Raw genomic sequence first — 19,608 nt, 5'->3', positions numbered from 1 at the left:
CGTGCTGGAAATCCGCAGCTCCGGGAGGACTCGCGGCAGCTCCGGGGCACGGACACCGCTGCACCCCGTCCCAGGGACCCTCATTAGTAACCCCGTCCCAGGGACCCTCATTAGTAACCCCGTCCCAGGGACCCTCATTAGCAGTCCCCCGCTCCTCGGGACACGCCGGCTCTTGTCCCTCTGTCCCCGGAGAGAGCCGGTCCCTGTGTGCCAGCCCCGGAATCACAGGCGTCTGTGGGCTCTGGCAGCCGGGGCCGAGCGCAGAATCCAGGCAGGAGCAGAGGGACATGGAAGGGACCGGAGAGGGGCAGTGCCTGTTCCGGTAAAGATGCTGGGCTTGCCCACGTCCATGGCTCCCGGCTGTTCTGACCCGGTGTCACCCCAGATGTCCCCACGGTCTGTAGGAGAGACCATGCAAAATACACTTATTCATAAACTTTATTAATGGATTTTTACAAGGCTCGGAGAGCCAGAGACCAGTGCTGCAGAGTGATCTGGGTGCAGGCTCCAGGAAAATATTTATTCTGAGACCCATGGCTTGATCACAGAGTTCCTGGCTCCTTCTGTCCCAATCCCAGTGTGACCTCTGATGGCAGCAAACAGGGTCCCAGGCTATTTGCCCTACAGATGAGGCTCTAAAACCTCAAAGACTCCTGCAAAAGCTTTTTATTGTAGGAGTAAATAATCACCCCTTCCACTCTACACAGGCATTACTGATGCCCTTGACTCCCCTTGTTCAAAACTCCATTGTTTTACGTGGCACTAGAGCAGTAATGTGGGCTTTGTCCCTTATCACTGCAATTCCATGTGTGCCCCAGAATCAACTGGGCTGAACCAGGATTGCTGGGGTGAGAACAGGAGGGGACAGAGGTCCATCCTGAGAGAACCCCGAGGCTGAGCTGAGCAAATGAGTCAGGCAGAAGAATTCCACTGGTGCTGGCAAATTTTTCTCTCTCGCTGGACTTGATGGCAAGCAGTCCCCTGTGAATCCCTGACCTTCACACTCCACAGGCTGCCTGGGATGGCTCACAGAAACCACAGGAGATTTTTCCCTGTTCCTGATTGTCAGAGCACACAACAATTCTGGTGTGAATGTTGTTGCATCTGCTTTGGACAAGTCCTGTCAGCAGCACCTCTGCAGCTTCCCAAAGCTGTGCCAGGACATGCTTTGGTGTGAATGAGGATAGGGAAGAACTTACACTCAGAGAGTCACAGAATCCCAAATGGTTTGGGCTAGAAGGACCACAAAACCTGTCCAGTGCCACTGCTACCATGGGTGAGGACACCTTCCACTGTCCCAGGCTGTTCCCGGCCCTGTCCGATTCCATTGACTGTTCCAGGTGGGATTTGAAATTAGTTGGGTGTCTGATCCAACCATTTGGCTACAGTTTGTGGAGACAGACAGACATCCCTGGACAACAGGATAACCTGCCAGTCAAGTCCTGTCCCAGGGTGAGAGGGATTGTTGGGCAGGGAGGCTACATGACACCATTGAAAGCCCAGCTGCCACAGAATCCTCTCTAAAATACCCTCCTCACCTCTTAAATTCCAGTCTTGTGCATTAACCAGCTCACTGGGTGGAAGGGCACCGTGTGATAACTCACCTTGTTTCTGCCTTTTGACTCCCAAACACTCCTCTCTCATTTTTCCCTTTTAGCCCTCCTGTCCCTCGGCCCTTTTCTCTCTCCACCTTTCCTCTGATTGCTGAGCAGCTTTTTGACTTTTCCATCAATAAGTCTAAAGAGCATTTGAACCTCTCTGGTCCCCCTTCTCTCCTCCCTCCAGTTCCAAATCAGGCAAGCTCATCGATCAGAGGAGCTCAGGAAATATCTGGTGTTTTGTTGTCAGGCTGATAATAACATTGCAGTTGTGAATGGGCTGCTGCAGGCCTGATCATGGACACCTGCAGGGTTTGTTTAATTGCATTTAATGACAAATCCTATACAGAGGAGCATTGCCAGAGAGATTTATTATCCGCCAAAGAGGCAAAGCACAACAGCTCAAAATATAATTTGCACTGAGCATTTTTCCCCCTGCCTCTCTTTAAAGCATGGTAATAAATGACAAATCGGGTAAAGTGGGAGACATGGGGTTGGGGAGGAGGTGGGGGGCAGAGGACAGAGATTGAAACCAAAGGAAATAACAGCAATAAGGCCACATTGTTCTCTTTGCCCTCCCTGTGGTCTGGTGTAGAGGAAATACTGTTTGTTTAATTTACAGCCTGGAAGTGCAGCTGGGGATCTCTCTGTGATGAGCCTGGCAGAGATAGCTGGAGGCCAAGAGTCCCCACTCTTTCCAGACAGGCTTTTTCCCCGTGTTCTGCAGCTAAGTTTAGCTGCCATCCATGGAAACAATTACTGAGGAGCCTCCCAGTGCTGGGGAGAGGGGAGAGGTCCAGCTGCCACCAGCACAAGGAGCCACATCCCTGAAATCTCTGGGACAAACCTGAAGTGGCAGATCCCTTCCTGACAAATATCACACGGAGAAATACGGCCCCACAGAGACAGTCTAGACAAAAACCTCACACGCCTCCGAGGCTGCGATTTATGTTTCCTGCTGAACACCTCGCTCTGAACAGGGAATGTCTGGGTGTGAAACCAAGAGAGGAGCTCTTGCTCACACGTCTCCTGTCTTGATTTTTACCAGTCTAGCAATGATTTGTGGTAAATCCCTTCGTGGAGCTGTGTGCCAGAACGAGGACTGAAAAGTGTCCTTGTCACCTGGAATTCCAGTCTAGCTCAGCGCCTCCCAAGCTGTCTTCTCTTTCAAATTCATTCTTCTTTACAATTCATCCTCTCTTCCAGTTATCTTGGGCTGAAGACTGAAATGTCCTGAATTTTTATTTCCAAATATTGTCTCACTCCCCAGATGTTTTCACTGCAAACTCACTACCGTTCCACTTGATATTCAGATTAGAATCACAGAATACCCTGCCTTGTAAGGGACTCACAAGGATCATCCCAGTCCAGCTCCTGGTTAAATTTTACCTGGGAGGTTTGGGGTGACAGCAGTTTTATACAAGAACACATCCCCCCCAGCAGTTGGCTCTGTCCTTACACAAACACGGTGTTGGGTAACACCTGGACCCGTTTTTATCTGATTTCCTGGACAATGGCAGTATCACTAATGCTCCCTGTTAAATAAGACCACCTGGACATCTCCTGCTATCAGCCCCAGCTATCACCAACACCTCTGCTACCTAGGCCAGCACAAAGGGCTGTTATCTCGGAGCAGCACAAGTCCCCAGACTGAAACACCCATCTGGAGATAGAATAAAGTGTCCATAAAAGCACATGTGTTATAAAAAAGGAGAGGGAGGGAGGGATAGGATGGGACCGCTCCCCAGGAGCTCCCACAGGGCACAGCCCCTGCAAACCCAAACCCTCTCCTGCTGCTGCACTCTCTTCATCCTCCCGTGGAAGGAGCAGCCGAGGCTGCTGAGGAATGGCTTTATCTCCTTCTCTTTTTCCCCCACCCATAACAGTTGGGTGAAGATGGGAAGAGGCTGTCCCCTGCCTGATTGCAGTGGCTGAGGTGAGTAAAGCTCTGCTGGACAAGGAATAAAGTCAGATCCTTTCCATGGGCGTGAGCCAGCACCGTCCTTCCACATCTCATCCATGTGAGGGATTAACAGAGAAAACCTGGGCAGTGAAAGAAAAGCTGGACCTGAACCAAAGATTGCTCATCAACAAATCCAGAAAAAGGGAGCAGCAAAAAGGGTTTGTTTTCCTTGCTTAAATCAGCCTCTCAGCGGGATTCCAGGAAACTCGGCTCTATCATTATCTTTCTCTTTGCAGAGTCCTTCTCTCCCATGTTCCCCAGCATATATTGCATTTGCTTATTGTAGTCAGACTCGTACACAACTGGGAGACAGACAGCTTGGCAGAGCTCTCCTGGAGAAGTTTATCACAGGGTAAGGCAAGAGGAGCCCCTGCTGAGCCCTGATGTTCCTGTAGAGTCTCCGGAGTGAGAAAATGGAGCAGAAACTCACGGGAACAGCACAAATTGGAGAGATGATTACAGGGAGATTTGATGTGGTCTCAGGAGGAACGCTGCAAAGGGCAGCATCCATCCCTGAAGGAGAGACAGGAACAAGGATTACAGGATGAGAAGAACTGAGGAAGGATGCTGGGAGAAGACGTGCAGGAGGACATCCCTGAGGAGGAAGCGCTGCTCTCCTGGCCTGGCTCTGTGTGGAAGACTAGTGATTTTGTTGTTGTGTTTGTAAAGGTGACAACAAATCATAGCCTGCCATACAGCCCAGGCTGCCACGGCCTGGGTGTGCAAGTGTTTTGGGTGCTGGAGCTCTTGTCATGGCTTACGCTGCTCCTCAGTCCAAATGTCCCCCAATTCCTTCTTCGGCCCCATTTATATCCTGAGTGTGATGTCCTGTGGTCTGGAACATCCCTGGGGTCAGCTGGGCTCAGTCCCAGGCACCCCCAGCCCCTCCCCAGCATGGCCAGACGAGGCCACTCACTTGGCTCTGAGTGAGCTCAGCAAGAACAAAAACACCTCTGAGTTACCAGCCCTGTGCCAGCACAAACCCAAACACAGCCCCAGAGCAGCCACTGAGAAGGAAATTCACTCTGTCCCAGCTGAAAGCAGCACAGGACCCAAGGAACCTGCCCCAAACACACCAGAGCAGGGTCAGGGCACTTGGACACTGCCAGGACCTCCATGCCTGGCAGGGCTTGTTTGGAGAGTTGAGCCCATTGCTTCCAACAGGGTCTTAAAATATAAAGAGCAAATTTTCAACATCATTCAGAGCCTCCATTCTCAAAGGTATTTAGGTGTGAAAATGAAACTCCTGAATCCTGCCTGACAAGGCCAGTGGTAAAACTACTAAAATATCTTTAATAATTTGGGTTGTTCATGCTGTCGAGCACTTTTCTCCTTTTCCTTTTTTTATTTTTAATTTACCAGGCTCAGCACTGCCCACATCACTGGTACTATGGCAGATGTGATTTAAGAATCACACAATGGTTTGGGCTGGAAGGGATCTTAAAACCCATCCCAGTTCCACCCCTGCCATGGGCAAGGACTCCTTCCCCTGTCCCAGGCTGCTCCAAGCCCTGTCCAGCCTGGCCTTGGACACCGCCAGGGATCCAGGGGCAGCCACAAATCTGTTGCCAGAACAGTTTTAAACCTGTACAAAATGCTGTCATTTGATGGTGCCTGAAAGAAAAGATTCAGGTTTCATAAACCACAACGTCTCTCTCTCCCCCTGTCTTTTACTTCCCCACTGACAGATTAAATCCACGCAAAATTCCGAGGGCAGCAGTGCAGCCATTAATGCTGCAATGGCCAGGCTGGTGTCTGATGTAAATGAAACTTTGATTTACTGTTCCCCCAGAAGCCTCCCCAGCGTGTTCATCCTCTGCAGGCTGATCAAAATCCTCCCTCCCAGGTACCCGCGGCCTCGTGGCCCACATAAGCACAGAAAATAATGTCATCAGAGCCCTGCTGATGGAGGCAGTTACAGGACAAAGGCCCTGCAGCAAGGTGGGGATTGGGTCATCGTTCCTGCTAATGTCAGGGTGCCATTTCTCCCTATTTTTAGAATTGTTCCCTTTGTACAGCAAATTGCTTAACTATAGAGACAATGTGGTGTTCGCTGGCTTTGGGAGCAGGGACCCATCTTCCCTGGCTTCAGGAAATCACACAAACCACTGAAAGCTGGAGATGGATAAAACCTGGGTACACAGGAGCCTGCAAACCTCAATTTACACTGAAAAACCCGAGGAGCTGCTGCAGCTCTGACTGAGCACAAAGGAAGTTTCTGCAGGTTTCTAAATTATCCACTCTGCTTCAGAAGGAAGAATAAATCAGTACTGACTCTGCTCCTAAATTATTTTGATGCTTTTGGAACTCTTAGCACAGCTCCAAACTTCACCGCATTTTGAGGGAAGAGATGGGGAGCAATGGATTAGGAATTCTGGAGCCTTTCACACTGAGGATGTTCCAAGCCATCCATCCCAGCCCTTTGTTATTCTCCACATCGTACATCGTGGTTGTCCCAGACACCTCAGCATGGATTGAAGCTCTTTGGCTTCAAAGCAGAGCAAACACGAGCTGTAAATTCCAACTTTGCAGCCTAAATAAGCCAGACAGAGAGAGAACAGTTATTATTCCTGTGTTATTGGCAGGGAATTGAGACACAGGAAGATTAAATGACTGGCCCAAGGTCACCAAAGGAGCCTCCTGTAAAGGTGAGGGCTCAGCCTGGATTTCTGAAGTCTCTGCCCAGTACTTCAGCCATCCATTCACTTGCTCTTTAAGTACCCTGTCATTATTTCTGTGAAGGAAATTATGCTCCTCCTGCAGCAGCCAGCACCGTGTAATTCAGCTTGTCTGAAAGGGAATATAAAATGGCAGTTTCACAAAAAATTAACCCTCCTGCCACGCAGCCTGGCAGCCCTGTCACAACGTCTCATTTTTTATCTGCTCTTCCTCCCATGGGGATTTAACTCCCCTCTTATTCCCAGAGCTCTGGCTGGGGCTTTTTCTGTGTTATCCCAAAAACCCTACACAGGTGTCCCCTGTGGGGGACTGGAGGGGAGGAACAAGGGAGGTCTGAGCCCCCATTCCTGCCCCAGATGTGGGGATTCACCCACCTTCCACCTTCCTGAGCTGCTGCTGGCACGGGGAGGAGCAGGAGCTCAGCAGGAGAACCCAGGAGCAGCCACACGTCCCTGACACCCTCAGAGGGATGGCACAGATCCTTTGTTCCCAGCTGTGCTGTCAGTGGAAGTGGGAGCTGTCCAGGAAAGAGGCTCCAGCTTTGGAACAGCCTGGGAGAGCTGGGGGTGCTCACCTGGAGAAGCTCCAGGGAGAGCTCAGAGCCCCTTCAGGGCCTGAGGGGGCTCCAGGAGAGCTGGAGAGGGACTGGGGACAAGGGCTGCAGGGACAGGACACAGGGCATGGCTCCCAGTGCCAGAGGGCAGGGATGGATGGGATCTTGGGAAGGGATTCCTGGCTGGGAAGGTGGGCAGGCCCTGGCACAGGTGCCCAGAGCAGCTGGGGCTGTCCCTGGATCCCTGGCAGTGCCCAAGGCCAGGCTGGGCAGGGCTGGGAGCCCCGGCCCATAAAAGGCTGGGGGTGAGGTGCTGAGGCTCCAGCACATCCCACATCCAGGGATCCGCAGGGAGAGGTTGCTGTGACACTTCTGCTCTTTATTCACTCATTACCGAGAAATTTCTTATTAATGGAAAAACCATTTCCATCAGCTGCACTTTACCCCACAATGTCTCTGAGCCCACCCAGGAACGGGGGCGGGCTCTGAGGTGGATTTGGGACCTAAAAACCTGTGTGGTGTTCTGGTGAATTCCTAATGGATTCTATGGAGGGGAAATTAATAGGAAGCTTTGCTTAATAGATACTTCAGATAAAAGAGCGTGTGCATCTGGTCACCATGGCAACACGAGAGCCAGCGGGGAGAGGAAATGTCACCGTGTCTGTGCCTTGACCTGCAGCACAAACAGCCTGGGAGCTGGGGGTTTGCACTGGCTGCTCACAGAGGGGACAGGGACGGGGACACGGCACTCCCGGGCTGGATATCCACAGCTCAGGAACATCCAGACACACCCAGAGGGTTCACAGTGCTCAAATGGAACTCGTGGGGCTTTTTCTGGGTGAAAACATGATGAACTCGTGGCCAGAGTTGTGTGTTCCCACAGCCCTGAGGGAGAGGTTGGACTTGGTGATCCTGGAGGACTTTTCCAGCCTCAAGGATTCCCCGGTTCCTCCTGTCCTGATGTGCAGGGAGCTGCCCTTGCACAGCACACACACCCCGGAGATGTTTGAGGGACCTTTGCCCCTTTTCTTCTCAAACACCAAGTCACTGTGGCACAGAATTCCAGAAAGTTTTGGACTGGAGGAACCTGAAATCTCATCCAGCGCTACCCCTGCCATGGCAGGGACACCTTCTACAGTCCCAGGCTGCTCCAAGCTCCGTCCAGCCTGGCCTTGGGCACTGCCAGGGACCCAGGGACAGCCAGAACCGCTCTGGGAAATCCATCCCAGCCCCACAGGGAACAATCCCCGGGCACAGACCTCGTGTGGGAATTCTGCCACGGATCCTCTGGCTCCAGGAGCAGCTGCTGCTCCTAGGGACTTTCAGAAGCTGCTGAAGTGAAATCGGGCTCCTGCTGCCTGTTATGCAAAAGCAGTTTCTTAGCAACAAAAGTGATATTCTGTGTGAAGGCAACAGGCATCAGTGGGATAATCCACTGTAATTCCAGACAAGACCTAAAACGGGTGGATGGACTGAATAATAATCATGACAGACAGAATAATAATAATGGAAATAATGAGACTAAGCTTATTTCCCTGGGTAGGAGAAACCCAGCTATAAATAAAATACAATGGGAGAAACCCTGTGCCAGTTCTCTGTATAAAGATTAGGGACACTTAAACTCAATTTATGCCCTAAAAATAGACTCTGGTGAGTAAAGCTTTGCTCATCTAAGTGGAGCTATTTATTGCTTGTTTTTCCTCACTCCGGGCAGGTATTGTCACTCAGGGATGGAGCCAGCTGGACATAATGTCCCGTGGGGGGAATTGGAGAGAATAAATCTGTTTTCATTGGTGGGGACGAGGCTTTGCCACTTCCAGGGCAGGAAACTCGTAATTTAAAACGCACCACCCGACCTGTGCAGGGCCGTGGGCTGGGCTGCGTCCTCCCTGTGGCTCCGCTACAGCCCAGGACATTATGACTTCATGAAACCTGCAATTAAACCGCGTCAGATTAATGATGTGCAGCCGCTGTGTTTTGAAGTGCCAAAACATCAAAGAATTTAAGAGAAATGAAACCGCTGTGAAACCAGCACGCGCCTGGACAGCGCCTGGTCCGCGCGGGGCGCACTGGGAAGCGCAGTCCCGGCGCTGGTGAAGCCCCGTTAGCGGCGCCACCGCAGCGGGGCGAGAGGACTACACTGCCCAGCATGCCCCGCGCGGAGAGGGTGCACATCCTTCGCGCCTCTCCCCCCCACCCGCTCTGCCTTCTGGGAAACAGAGTGCGCGCGCTGCGGCGCCGGGCGAGCAGCGCCGCTCCCGGGACTACAGTTCCCATCACGCACCGCACGTCCCTCTCCGCCCCGCGCGGCGCCATTTTGTTCCGCGGCGCAGCCTGAGATGGCGGTCGGGCCCGGACGGTGAAGGTCCCACCGCGCTGAGGGCAGGGGGGTCTCGCCGCCCCCCGCCCGCCCCGCGCCGCGCTGGGGCTGCGCCGCCGCCGCCGGTCCATGGCCTGGAGGCGGCTGCTGGCGCCATGGACCTGCGCACGGCCGTGTACAATGCGGCCCGCGACGGGAAGCTGAAGCTGCTGCAGAAGCTGCTGGGCAGCCGCAGCCGGGAGGAGCTGGAGGCGCTGACGGCGGGGCCCGGCGGCGGGGGCGGCCCCGGGGCCGGCAGCACCCCGCTGCTGATCGCGGCCCGGCACGGACACCTGGAGGTGGTGGAGTACCTGCTGGATCACTGCGGGGCTCGCGTGGAGGAAGGCGGCTCCGTCAGCTTCGACGGCGAGACCATCGAGGGGGCCCCGCCGCTGTGGGCGGCCTCGGCCGCCGGGCACCTGGGCGTGGTGCGGAGCCTGCTGGACCACGGCGCCTCGGTGAACCAGACCACGCTGACCAACTCCACCCCGCTGCGGGCCGCCTGCTTCGATGGGCACCTGGAGATCGTGCGGTACCTGGTGGGCGAGCGCGGGGCCGACCTGGAGGTGGCCAACAGGCACGGCCACACGTGCTTGATGATTTCCTGCTACAAAGGGCACCGGGAGATCGCCCGGTACTTGCTGGAGAAAGGGGCCGATGTGAACCGGCGCAGCGTGAAGGGAAACACGGCCTTGCACGACTGTGCCGAGTCGGGCAGCCTGGAGATCCTGCAGCTCCTGCTCCGCTCCAAGGCCCGCATGGAGAAGGACGGCTATGGCATGACCCCTCTGCTCGCTGCCAGTGTCACCGGCCACACCAACATCGTGGAGTACCTGATCCAGGGGGGGCTGCAGCAGGACGAGGCTGCGGGGAGCCAGAGTGGGACCTGTGCCTCAGGCGGGAGCCATCAGAAGGGCTGTACTGAAGAGGGCTGTGAGGGATGTGGTGCTTCAGCTTCCAGTCACGACGAGGTCCCGAGCGTGTTCTGCACTCGAGAGGCTGCTGTGGAAGCGCTGGAGCTGCTGGGTGCCACGTTTGTGGACAAGAAACGAGACCTGTTGGGAGCGCACAAGTACTGGCGCAGGGCGATGGAGCTGCGCTGCGAGGGTGGGAAGTACCTGCCTAAGCCCGAGCCGCGGCAGCTGGTGCTGGCCTACGACTATTCACGAGAGGTGAGCTCTCTGGAGGAGCTGGAAGCCCTGATCACGGACCCCGACGAGATGCGCATGCAGGCGCTGCTGATCCGGGAGCGCATCCTGGGCCCTTCCCACCCCGACACTTCCTACTACATCCGTTACCGCGGGGCCGTCTACGCCGACTCCGGAAACTTCGAGCGCTGCATTAACCTGTGGAAGTACGCCCTGGACATGCAGCAAGGCAACCTGGAGCCCCTCAGCCCCATGACTGCCAGCAGTTTTCTTTCCTTTGCCGAGCTTTACTCCTACGTGCTCCAGGACCGTTCCAAAGGCACTTTAGCCACCCACCTGGGCTTCTCCGACCTCATCGGGGTGCTGAGCAAAGGGGTTCGGGAGGTGGAGAGGGCCCTGGTGCACGGCAAGGACCCCGTGGCCGACTCGGCGCAGTTCACCAAGACGTTGGCCATCATCCTGCACCTGGTTTTCCTGCTGGAGAAGGTGGAGTGCACCCCGGAGCAGGAGCACCAGAAGCGCCAGACCATCTACCGCTTGCTCAAGTGCAGCCCCCGCGCCAAGAACGGCTTCACGCTCCTGCACATGGCCGTGGACAAAGACACCACAACGGTGGGGCGTTACCCCGTGGGCAAATTCCCGTCGCTGCACGTGGTGAACTTGCTGCTGGAGTGCGGGGCAGACCCGGACAGCCGGGACTATGACAACAACACCCCCCTGCACGTGGCTGCCCGCAACAACTGCCCGCTGATCATGAGCGCCCTGATGGAGGCCGGGGCGCACATGGACGCCACCAACGCCTTCAAGCAGACGGCCTACGAGCTGCTGGACGAGAAGCTGCTCACCAAGAGCACCATGCAGCCCTTCAACTACATCACCCTCCAGTGCCTTGCTGCTCGAGCCCTGGACAAGCACAAGATTCCCTACAAGGGATTCATCCCTGAGGAGCTGGAAGCCTTCATTGAGCTGCACTAGGGCGCGACAGCCACGGTCCCCAGCCTGTCCCACCCCGCTGAGGTTGTGCAGTTGGAGGGCTCGGGCTGGCTGTGCCAAAGTGCCCAGGGCCGTCGCTGTGCTGAGCTTTGTCCCCATCTGTCACCACCCAGCTGGCGTGGGCAGGGGAGGAGGAGGCCCCAGAGCTCATGGCTGTCCCTCGTTGTCACCTTCAGGTGCCAGCTCTCTCCAGTGCAGTCTGTCCACAGAAGGTCACAGCCACCATTGTGTCCTGAGAAGGAAGGAGATGGAGATTCCCTGGGACCTGCTGCCTCTCCTGTTAGTGCTGGATTAACTCGGTGTTCAGCTTTGGAGCAGCTACACATCCCCCACGTGCTCTGGCCCTTCCCACCCCACACACCCAACAGATAGAAAGTGAGTGAGGAATAAAATACCCTTCAGCTAATCCCTTCCCCTCTCTCCTGTCAGGTTTGGGACAGCCCATGCCCAACAGCCGAGGGGCTCGAGCTCTGCCCAGGGATGGCACAGGGCTGGGTGTGCTGAGGATGGGGTTTGTCTCTCTCTTAGTTGGCCAAGTAGCAAATGGTGTTAAAGGCCTGAGATTTCCATGATTGTGCATAAAGCTGGGATGTTTTTTCTCTCGTAGAGCCAGGCCCTATCTATGCTGCAAGACTTCTCCAATCCTGTAGGATAGAGGAAGGTCAGTTCTGGTTATACAGTTTGATCCATAGATGTAGTTTATGAATGGGGAGGAAAAAAACTACTTTAAGAACAAAATCCTGATGTGGTGTTCAGGCCCTTGGCTTGTCCATTCCACACCCATTCACTCCATTCCCAGCGTGGCGTTCTTTGGCTCCAGAGGGCAGCAGGGACTGAGCTGGAAGGGTGAATGTGGACGGTTTGGGAGCCAAAACAGCACATTCTGAACTATTTTTGAGGCTGAGCTCTTGCAAGCCCTTTAGGCCAGGAGGTACCTGCAGTGTGGAGGTGCTTGGAGGGGGTTATGAAAGCAAGTGTCTGTGGTGGGTTTGCACCAGGGTGGGCTGAAGGAAGAAGCAAGAGATGAAAGTTTAAGGTGCCTCCTTGTCCTTCTGAGGTTTTGGTATCACCTGCTTGGGCTCTGTTACTGCCCCATTCTGAAACCTCATGGCAGTGGGTTCTTAGCAGCTGGTTTGGGCTTTTGAGTCTTCTTTTTTTTTCCTTTTTAATTTTTTTTGTAACTTCACTGAGGATGGTGCTACTTCCAAGGTGGAATTTGAAATCTCACCTGGCTGCTGTTTGGGCAAGCTCCTTCCTTTGATGAGGATCTGCACCCACCTTGTTTTTAACTCTGTAGTCTCAGGGCAGGTTTTTGAGCATGAGCAGAACCCTCCGTGGTGGAAAACAAAAAGTTTCCAGCAGTTTGTCCTTGTGCAGGGGGTGGTGGGCAGCCCGTGGCTCCTTCCCTGGCCCTGAGCAGGGTGGGAAGCACAGCTGAGGAGGGAAGCAGCTGCCTGGAGCTCTGGGAAAGGTCCCACCTGGGAGAGCAGACCCCTGGCCCCACCCTCGCTCTCTGTGCTACTGAAGCTTCTCTACTTGTATTTATCAGCCTCAATAACCACGCTCTCTGCCCCTTCAAGATATTGTAGATCTGCCAGTACATTTTGCAGTGTTAACTATAACGTTTATTTATAAAGCGAGGAAGTTTAACTTGAATTGAGCTGTAAAGTGCAGAGTTAGTTTAGCTGCCTTCTATTTTTTTTTCCTTTTGGCTGAAACCTGAACTAAACTGCAGGAATGGGATTTGTTCCTTTGTGAGCTGATGAGCGCTCTTAACTTTAAATAATAAAACAAAAAATGGCTGCTAGAATGCAAGTGCCTTGGACTTCTTCCTGATAAGCCTCTATATTCAGGTGTTTTCCTCTTTTCAGTTTGTTTCTCAGGGATGGGACACTGGGTATGGAATTCTGGGGTGTTTGCAATTAACAGGCAATTGGTTATTGGTTTATTTCATGGTTACTCCTGTGAAAAAACAATCTGTGCTGCAGTGGCAAACATTTACCCTGGAAAAGAGTAACACTGACACTGAAATTACACCTCTTCTATGTTTTGCCTTATGTTTTGATGCAAATCAAAGTGTTTACTTGTCTTACACACGTGGGACAATGGATGCAGCAAGCAAAAAGAGCGACACAATGTCAACGGTTTGGTTTCCAACCCCAGATCCATCAGGGACAATAAAAACAGAGGAATTAATGGTACTGGAGTTAGTTCCACACAGGAACCTGGATCCCAAAAATGCTTGGTCTTCCCCAGGGAGAGTGGGTGGATAAAATATTTGAACGTTTGTCCTGTCATTAATTGCTCCATCCTTAGTTCTTGATGCCTTGAGGAATGGTGGTGCCTTTGTGCTGGAAATTCCATTTAAGCAGTGTCTGCAGAGCCTGTGCTTCTCCCACGCAGACATTGCTCCTGTGCTGCAGGTGATGTCCAGGTGTGTGAGGAGAGAGCTGCCAGGCAGGAGCCAGGTGGTCTCAGGCTGGTCAGGGCAGTTCCATCTGCAGCCAGGGCTGCTGGCAGGAGAGAGGTGGGAAGGGAGTTAATCCAGGCAGGAGCAACTCTGGAGCTGGGCTCTTGTGGTCAGGGAGTTGGGGGATCCAGTCAGGTGCAGCAGCCCCAAGGAGAAGAATATTCTGTGTGATGGAAAAGGCTTCACTTTTTTTAAACACATAAATAATCTGTAATTACATAGAGGGCCCAGCAATTAAATGTTGATAGTAATTACAGGGTGAGAAAAATGCATGATTTAGGGGTAATTACACTGAACAGGCCTGATTGACTGTAGGGCCAGCTCCATGTAGGCAAAACATGGAGCTGTGGGGAGCAGGGCAATGTTTCAGTGATTATTTTGTTAATTCTTGGACAGAGAGGAGTTTTTTCTCCACTGTGGTGGCTGCAGACCCTCCTGTAGCCCAGACACAGCTCTCCCTCTCCTTTGTGTGATCCAAGCACGCTGGATGTGGCTGTGCTGAGGTTGTTTACAAGCTGGAGCAGCTTCCAGTTGACTAATTTAGCATGATTATTTATAGCAGGAGAGAAGGGATGTGTGAGTGCTCCCGAGGGGAGGGACTGTCCTGCACCAACTGCAGGGGACAGGAATTGCAGTAACACAGCACCTCTTAATGGTGCTGTGGAGGAGAGAAACCAGGAAAATAAAAGGAATTGGAGCACTTGGAGGATGCCAGCAGGCTCTGGAAGGAGTAGATGAGTCAATCCATTGTCACTGGGTCCTGCAGAGTGAAAATCCAATCTGTTTGAGATCTGGAAGCCAAGAGTTGGGGGCAGCTCAGAGTCTCCTCTGAGGATTTGGTGACGTCTGTCACACTCAGGGGTTGGCTTGGGGCTCTTGGACAAAGGCTGGGGTCTGGAATGAGGCTGAGAGGGCAGGCCCAGGGCCGGGATGGGCTCAGATCTCCTGGAGCCTGCTGGGGAAGCCAGGGAGTGAGCTGAGCACCAACAGAGCTGCAGGAACACCTGGAATGGGGTCAGTTCCTGTACTGAGCACCGGGAGCAGCCTGTGAGCTCTGCCCTGCTCCTGGCACAGGCGCTGGGCTCTGCTCTGGGAGGGAACAGCCCCATTTGCAGGCCCTGGGTGGCTTTGGGGTGACCTCTGCTGACGATCAGGAAAATGGCTGTGCCTGGAGTGTGGGAGGAGCGAGGCCTTTGCTCCAGGTGCCCTCCTGCTGTCAAAGCTCAGTAGGTACCAGCCTGCTACAGCCCTTGCTCAGATCCTGCAAAATTACCCCTCCCACTCCCCATTCCTCGGTTTCTCCATCCTTCTGCACTACTCTGCTCAATGCTTTTGGGTTTTCACTTTTTCCTTAAAGGCATCTTCCCAAAGCATCCCTTGCAGACTGTCCCTCAAATAATTTGGTCAGTGCCATCTCCCAGCCAACACGCAGAATAGTTTTCCATTTATCCCTTGACTATCCTTTTTGTAATTCTACAGGAAAGAACCAGAGGAACACAAATAAATTAATTGCAATTTATTTATAAAATCTTCAAGTAATTCCAGACAATCAGGAAAATAATTTTCTCAGTTACTTGAAAATAAGGAAAAACGGTTCCAAGAGATCACCACATCTCTTTTCCAACAAAAGATGAAGAATTTGAGTTTGTGCTTCAGGAAGATGGTACTCTTGATGCATAGAATGATAGTCCCAGTCCCAGCAGAACCATTCTAATCCAGGATTTGAAATTAATTTTGTCTCTGACCTTGGCTGCCAGGTCAGATGTTGTGCCTGGTTTGCTCCTGGCTGTCCCCTGGCCCAGGTGGGGCAGTTTCCACCTGCATCACGTTGTGGTTCCCGATCTGAACCATGCGGGCGTGTTGGATGATGAGGGCTGGGGTCCCTCCAGGGCCTGGCGTGATGTTGTAGTGTCCTGGGGGGAGCTGTGCTTGGGAAGGGGGAGGACCCTGCTGAGCAGGGAGGTCCATGGGGGCAGGGAGACACCAGTGCTGGGCTGCTGGCTCTGGTGGCCACGGCTGTGGTGCTGCTGGAGGCACCCCGGGAGGGGAGCCCAGGCTCAGGGCAGCCAAGTTCTGCAGGGCTTGGTGCCGTTCCCAATGGGCCTGGAGCTTCCTTCTCTGCATCTGGTCCCACAGGGCTTTCTTCTCCCTGATCTTCTTGGGGTTAAAAGTCTTGTGCACATTCCTGGAGAAGAGCGGAGAGCTCTCGTTGAGGGTGACGAGCACGCTGAGCATCATGGGGATCCGGCTGCACTCCAGGGCGTTTGCTTTGGGTAGAAATGGGATGACTGAGTCTTGCTTGGAGGGGTCCAGAATGGACTGCATCAGAGCAGTGTCTGTCTGGAACAGACACAGGTTGCAGGGGAAGTTCTTGGTCAGCAGGAGGATCATGAAGGCAGAGTTTTCCATGGCCTCCTGGAAGCAAATCATGTGGCTGCGTCCGGCGATGAAGAAATCCTCACTGAGCGTGGCACCGTTGGACACCCCCATGCTCTCCAGCAGGTTCTTGACCCGGTGGGCCACAATCTCATCTTCACTGGCGTGCAGGACAACAAACGTGAAGAACTTGGCACCATCTGGCTCCGATGGATCCACAGCTGAGAGAGCAGGAGGCCAGGCTGGAGAGAGGGATGAGTGCAGGGGAGGGGTATGGAATAGGTTGGAGTGAGATTCCTGAAGAGGAGGAAGAGTTGAGGATACGGAATAAGTGGGAGGAGGAAGGGAACAGGTTGAAATAGAAGCAGATGCAGAGTTACAGGGAATGCCTGCTGGAATGCAGGAACCCTGTATGGACTCGTGGGCAGGAGCAGTATCCACTGCAGCCCTTGTGTCAGGGACACCAGTAGATAATCGCTTTTCATCCTGCTTTTCTCTTGGTGTGTGAGGCTCTGTCACTGTGCTGAACACATCACTGCTTTGGGCAGGCTCCGAGGGCAGCGGCGTCTCCGGAATGGGGAGAGGGGTGGGATGGCAGGGACTGACCTGCAGAGCCTCCTCTGGCTGGGGCCCTTGTGCAGCTGTGTCCTGCCCAGGGCGAGGGCTGGGTGTGCTGGGCCAGCTGGATTCCTGCGGGCCGTGGCTCTGTGTGTCCCTGTCACGGTGTCCAGCACGGCTGGACCAGGGGACACACTCGGGGACACAGGGCTGGGTGTGAAAAACACCTGTTGGTGATGCACTGATCTCCAAACAGCTGGACAGCGAGGAGCTCCCCACAGAGCACAAGGTCCGTGGCCCTGAAAGGTCTGAGTTGCCTCCAATCTGCAGTGGTGAACTCCTCGCCACGTGGTGGGAGCTGGCTGTGTGGGGAAATCCTGCGTCCTCATGGGACCTCAGCATCCAGAGCCTGTCCCCTGAGCCCCCACTGGCTGCAGAGCCCTGTTTGTCCTGTTCCTCGGCTGGGATGCTGTTGAGTGTCCCCCGCTGAGCAGCCTGGCAGGCTTTGTCCCTGGCCTCGGGACTGCACAGCTTTTCCTGTGCCAGCACCGCGTACGCCTGTGCCAGCAGTGCCACGGCACCTGCATCCAGATGGGGAGGCTGCAAATCCTCCCCGTCTTCCCGCACTCCTGCAGCGCCCAGTTTGATCTGGTGGATGTACTGGGCTGCCTGGGTATCCCTCAAGTCATCCAGACAAATTCTTGCATCCGTTTCTTGCCCCAGAGTAAGCAGGACCATAGCCTGCAGTAACTTGCTGCAGGGCCCAGGTGTGAAGCGCTTCAGTTTGAGTTTGAGGCTCAGCAGTTTCTCTGGTGGGGCCTGGGACAGAATATTGAACAGGTCCTTGAAGCTCGGCTGCAGCTCAGCGCTCTGTGCCATCTCAGCAGCTGCTGGCCCCGACCACAGACTGCAGCAGGGATGGGAAAAGCATCTTGTGGCAAAGGGTCGTGTCCCCATGGGGCTCGGGGTGCCCCGGTCGCGCTCCTCGTACCACACAAACCTCTGGTGCCAGGGGCTCGTCTGGGACCTGGGGCCTCTCTGTGCTGGGAATCTGTGAGGAGAGCAGAGGACAGCGTTCAGAGGGGTGATGTGGGTGCTCAGGGATGCTCCTGGAGCTGCCAGGCTCTCTCACACCTCCCAGATATTTCTGCATCTGTTCCGTGCTTGCAGCTGTGCCAGTGCATTATTCCAACTCTGTGATTAAGCAAAGAACACATTATTTGCATTCATTTCACATTAATTACAACTGGCTTAAAATGATTGATGAAATAATGCTATATTTAGGTAAATCCAAGTGTCTCCTCCAGGCAGCTGGTTCCAGGGGTCTCACAGGCTCCTTGTGATAGCAGTCGAGGAATAAAACAGGTGTAGAGGAAACCCTTTCCAGCCAATAACCTGTGTCATCAGGGAAAATTCACAGGAAAGAATCCCTTCCCACTATCCCATCCAGCCCTGCCCTCTGGCACTGGGAGCCATGCCCTGTGTCCTGTCCCTGCAGCCCTTGTCCCCAGTCCCTCTCCAGCTCTCCTGGAGCCCCCTCAGGCCCTGAAGGGGCTCTGAGCTCTCCCTGGAGCTTCTCCAGGTGAGCCCCCCAGCTCTCCCAGCCTGGCTCCAGAACAGAGGGGCTCTGGCTCTTGGAGCAGCTCCGTGGCCTCCTTTGGACTTGCTCCAGGTCCTTCTTTCATTGGAAGAGTTTATCTCCCCCTCCACAGGTGATCCCTGAGCCCCTGCACTCACCCCGGGCCTCTGATGGCATTTTAATTAAACATCGGGAGTGTCTGGAGGGGAGGAGCAGGTTCCTGGTGGGACCCTGCTCCCGGAGCTGCCTGAGCCTGCTGCAGAACCTTTCCCTATTTAAAGGCAGCCCCAGCAAACGCCCGGAAATAATTCTCAACTGGGGAAAGTTTCCAATTTCAGTTTTGTTTTCCTGTCTCATGAAAACCCTGCAATTGCCCAATTGCCCTCCCTCCCTGGGCCGGCCCTGCCCTCGGGGGCGATGCGGCCGAGCGGGAGGAGCTGGAGCGGGGGCAGCGCCCGGGACCCCCGGCAAGGGAAGGGAAGGGATCCGCCGGCAAGGGAAGGGAAGGGATCCGCCGGCAAGGGAAGGGAAGGGATCCGCCGGCAAGGGAAGGGAAGGGATCCGCCGGCAAGGGAAGGGAAGGGATCCGCCGGCAAGGGAAGGGAAGGGATCCGCCGGCAAGGGAAGGGAAGGGATCCGCCGGCAAGGGAAGGGAAGGGATCCGCCGGCAAGGGAAGGGAAGGGATCCGCCTTACCTGCGGCCGGGGCCCGGGGCACGCGGAAGCGGCGCTGGGCGGGGCGGGGCAGCAGAGCCCGGCCCGGGACCGGAGCAGGAGGGCCCGGGACCGGAGCAGGAGGGCCCGGGACCGGAGCAGGAGGGCCCGGGACCGGAGCAGGAGGGCCCGGGAGCGGAGCAGGAGGGCCCGGGAGCGGAGCAGGAGGGCCCGGGACCGGAGCAGGAGGGCCCGGGACCGGGTAAGCCACCCCCCACCCTCCCCAGCCAGGGCCAGCCCTGCCCGCTGTCCCCCGCACGAGCAGCCGGAGGTGGCAGAGCGCTGGGGACAGGCAGGGACCGACCTTTCCGTGCGGGAAGTGTTGGAACAGGGACGAGCACTGCAAAGCCAGGATCCGGGGGCGCAGAGGGAGCTAGGGGTGTGGGGCGAAGAGTGGGGCGTGGACAGATGCACCTGAGCCTCAGGAGTACAGGCGAAGTCAGGAAAAAAAATAAAGGTATTTTTTTGCTTAAGAAATCATGGGACCTGCTAAAGGCACTTTGTTTTTCCCCTCCAGCAAGAGCAGGGAACAGACAAGATGGCCAGGGGATCTGTTAAAGGCAAGGCTTCATCACAGCTCAGGTAAGGGTAGAACACAACCCTGCAGCTTTAGATACAC

The 19,608-nt window shown here is 54.7% G+C and overlaps 3 protein-coding genes across 6 annotated transcripts in view; 2 read left to right on the top strand and 1 right to left on the bottom strand.

Annotated features, from left to right (window-relative positions):
• Window positions 1-9,135: 9,135 nt before the first annotated feature.
• Window positions 9,136-13,103, top strand: FEM1A (fem-1 homolog A). The gene has a single exon (XM_005531617.3). It carries the CDS (start codon window positions 9,269-9,271, stop codon window positions 11,273-11,275), a length of 2,007 nt encoding a protein of 668 aa, XP_005531674.1. The 5' UTR covers window positions 9,136-9,268; the 3' UTR covers window positions 11,276-13,103.
• A 2,224-nt stretch (window positions 13,104-15,327) lies between these two features.
• On the bottom strand, window positions 15,328-19,016 carry TICAM1 (TIR domain containing adaptor molecule 1). 2 transcript variants are annotated; one of them, XM_088067712.1, is made up of 2 exons: window positions 18,972-19,016; window positions 15,328-17,891 (listed from the first exon to the last, which is right to left on the bottom strand). In XM_088067712.1, the coding sequence occupies exon 2, from the start codon at window positions 17,652-17,654 to the stop codon at window positions 15,522-15,524; it is 2,133 nt and encodes a 710-aa protein (XP_087923838.1). In that variant the 5' UTR covers window positions 17,655-17,891; window positions 18,972-19,016; the 3' UTR covers window positions 15,328-15,521. The 2 variants fall into 2 exon arrangements, with proteins under 2 accessions (XP_087923838.1, XP_087923839.1); XM_088067713.1 differs by lacking the exon at window positions 18,972-19,016 and adding an exon at window positions 18,435-18,957 and having other exon boundaries at window positions 15,328-17,748.
• A 26-nt stretch (window positions 19,017-19,042) lies between these two features.
• Window positions 19,043-19,608, top strand: part of UHRF1 (ubiquitin like with PHD and ring finger domains 1) — a 28,108-nt gene continuing 27,542 nt past the window's right edge. For 2 of the 3 annotated variants that reach the window (XM_088067708.1, XM_088067706.1), the window contains exons 1-2: window positions 19,047-19,191; window positions 19,507-19,571. The gene's annotated coding sequence lies outside the window, so the exon portion shown is untranslated. Of the gene's footprint in view, window positions 19,192-19,506; window positions 19,572-19,608 lie in introns of all 3 variants that reach the window. The other variant, XM_088067707.1, reaches the window with a different exon arrangement.

Source organism: Pseudopodoces humilis, chromosome 28 (assembly GCF_049639895.1).
Source record: "Pseudopodoces humilis isolate 2021_Gansu_Grassland_sample_001 chromosome 28, ASM4963989v1, whole genome shotgun sequence".
NCBI classification, from domain to species: Eukaryota; Metazoa; Chordata; class Aves; order Passeriformes; family Paridae; genus Pseudopodoces; species Pseudopodoces humilis.
This window is presented reverse-complemented; position numbering and strand designations above follow the sequence as displayed.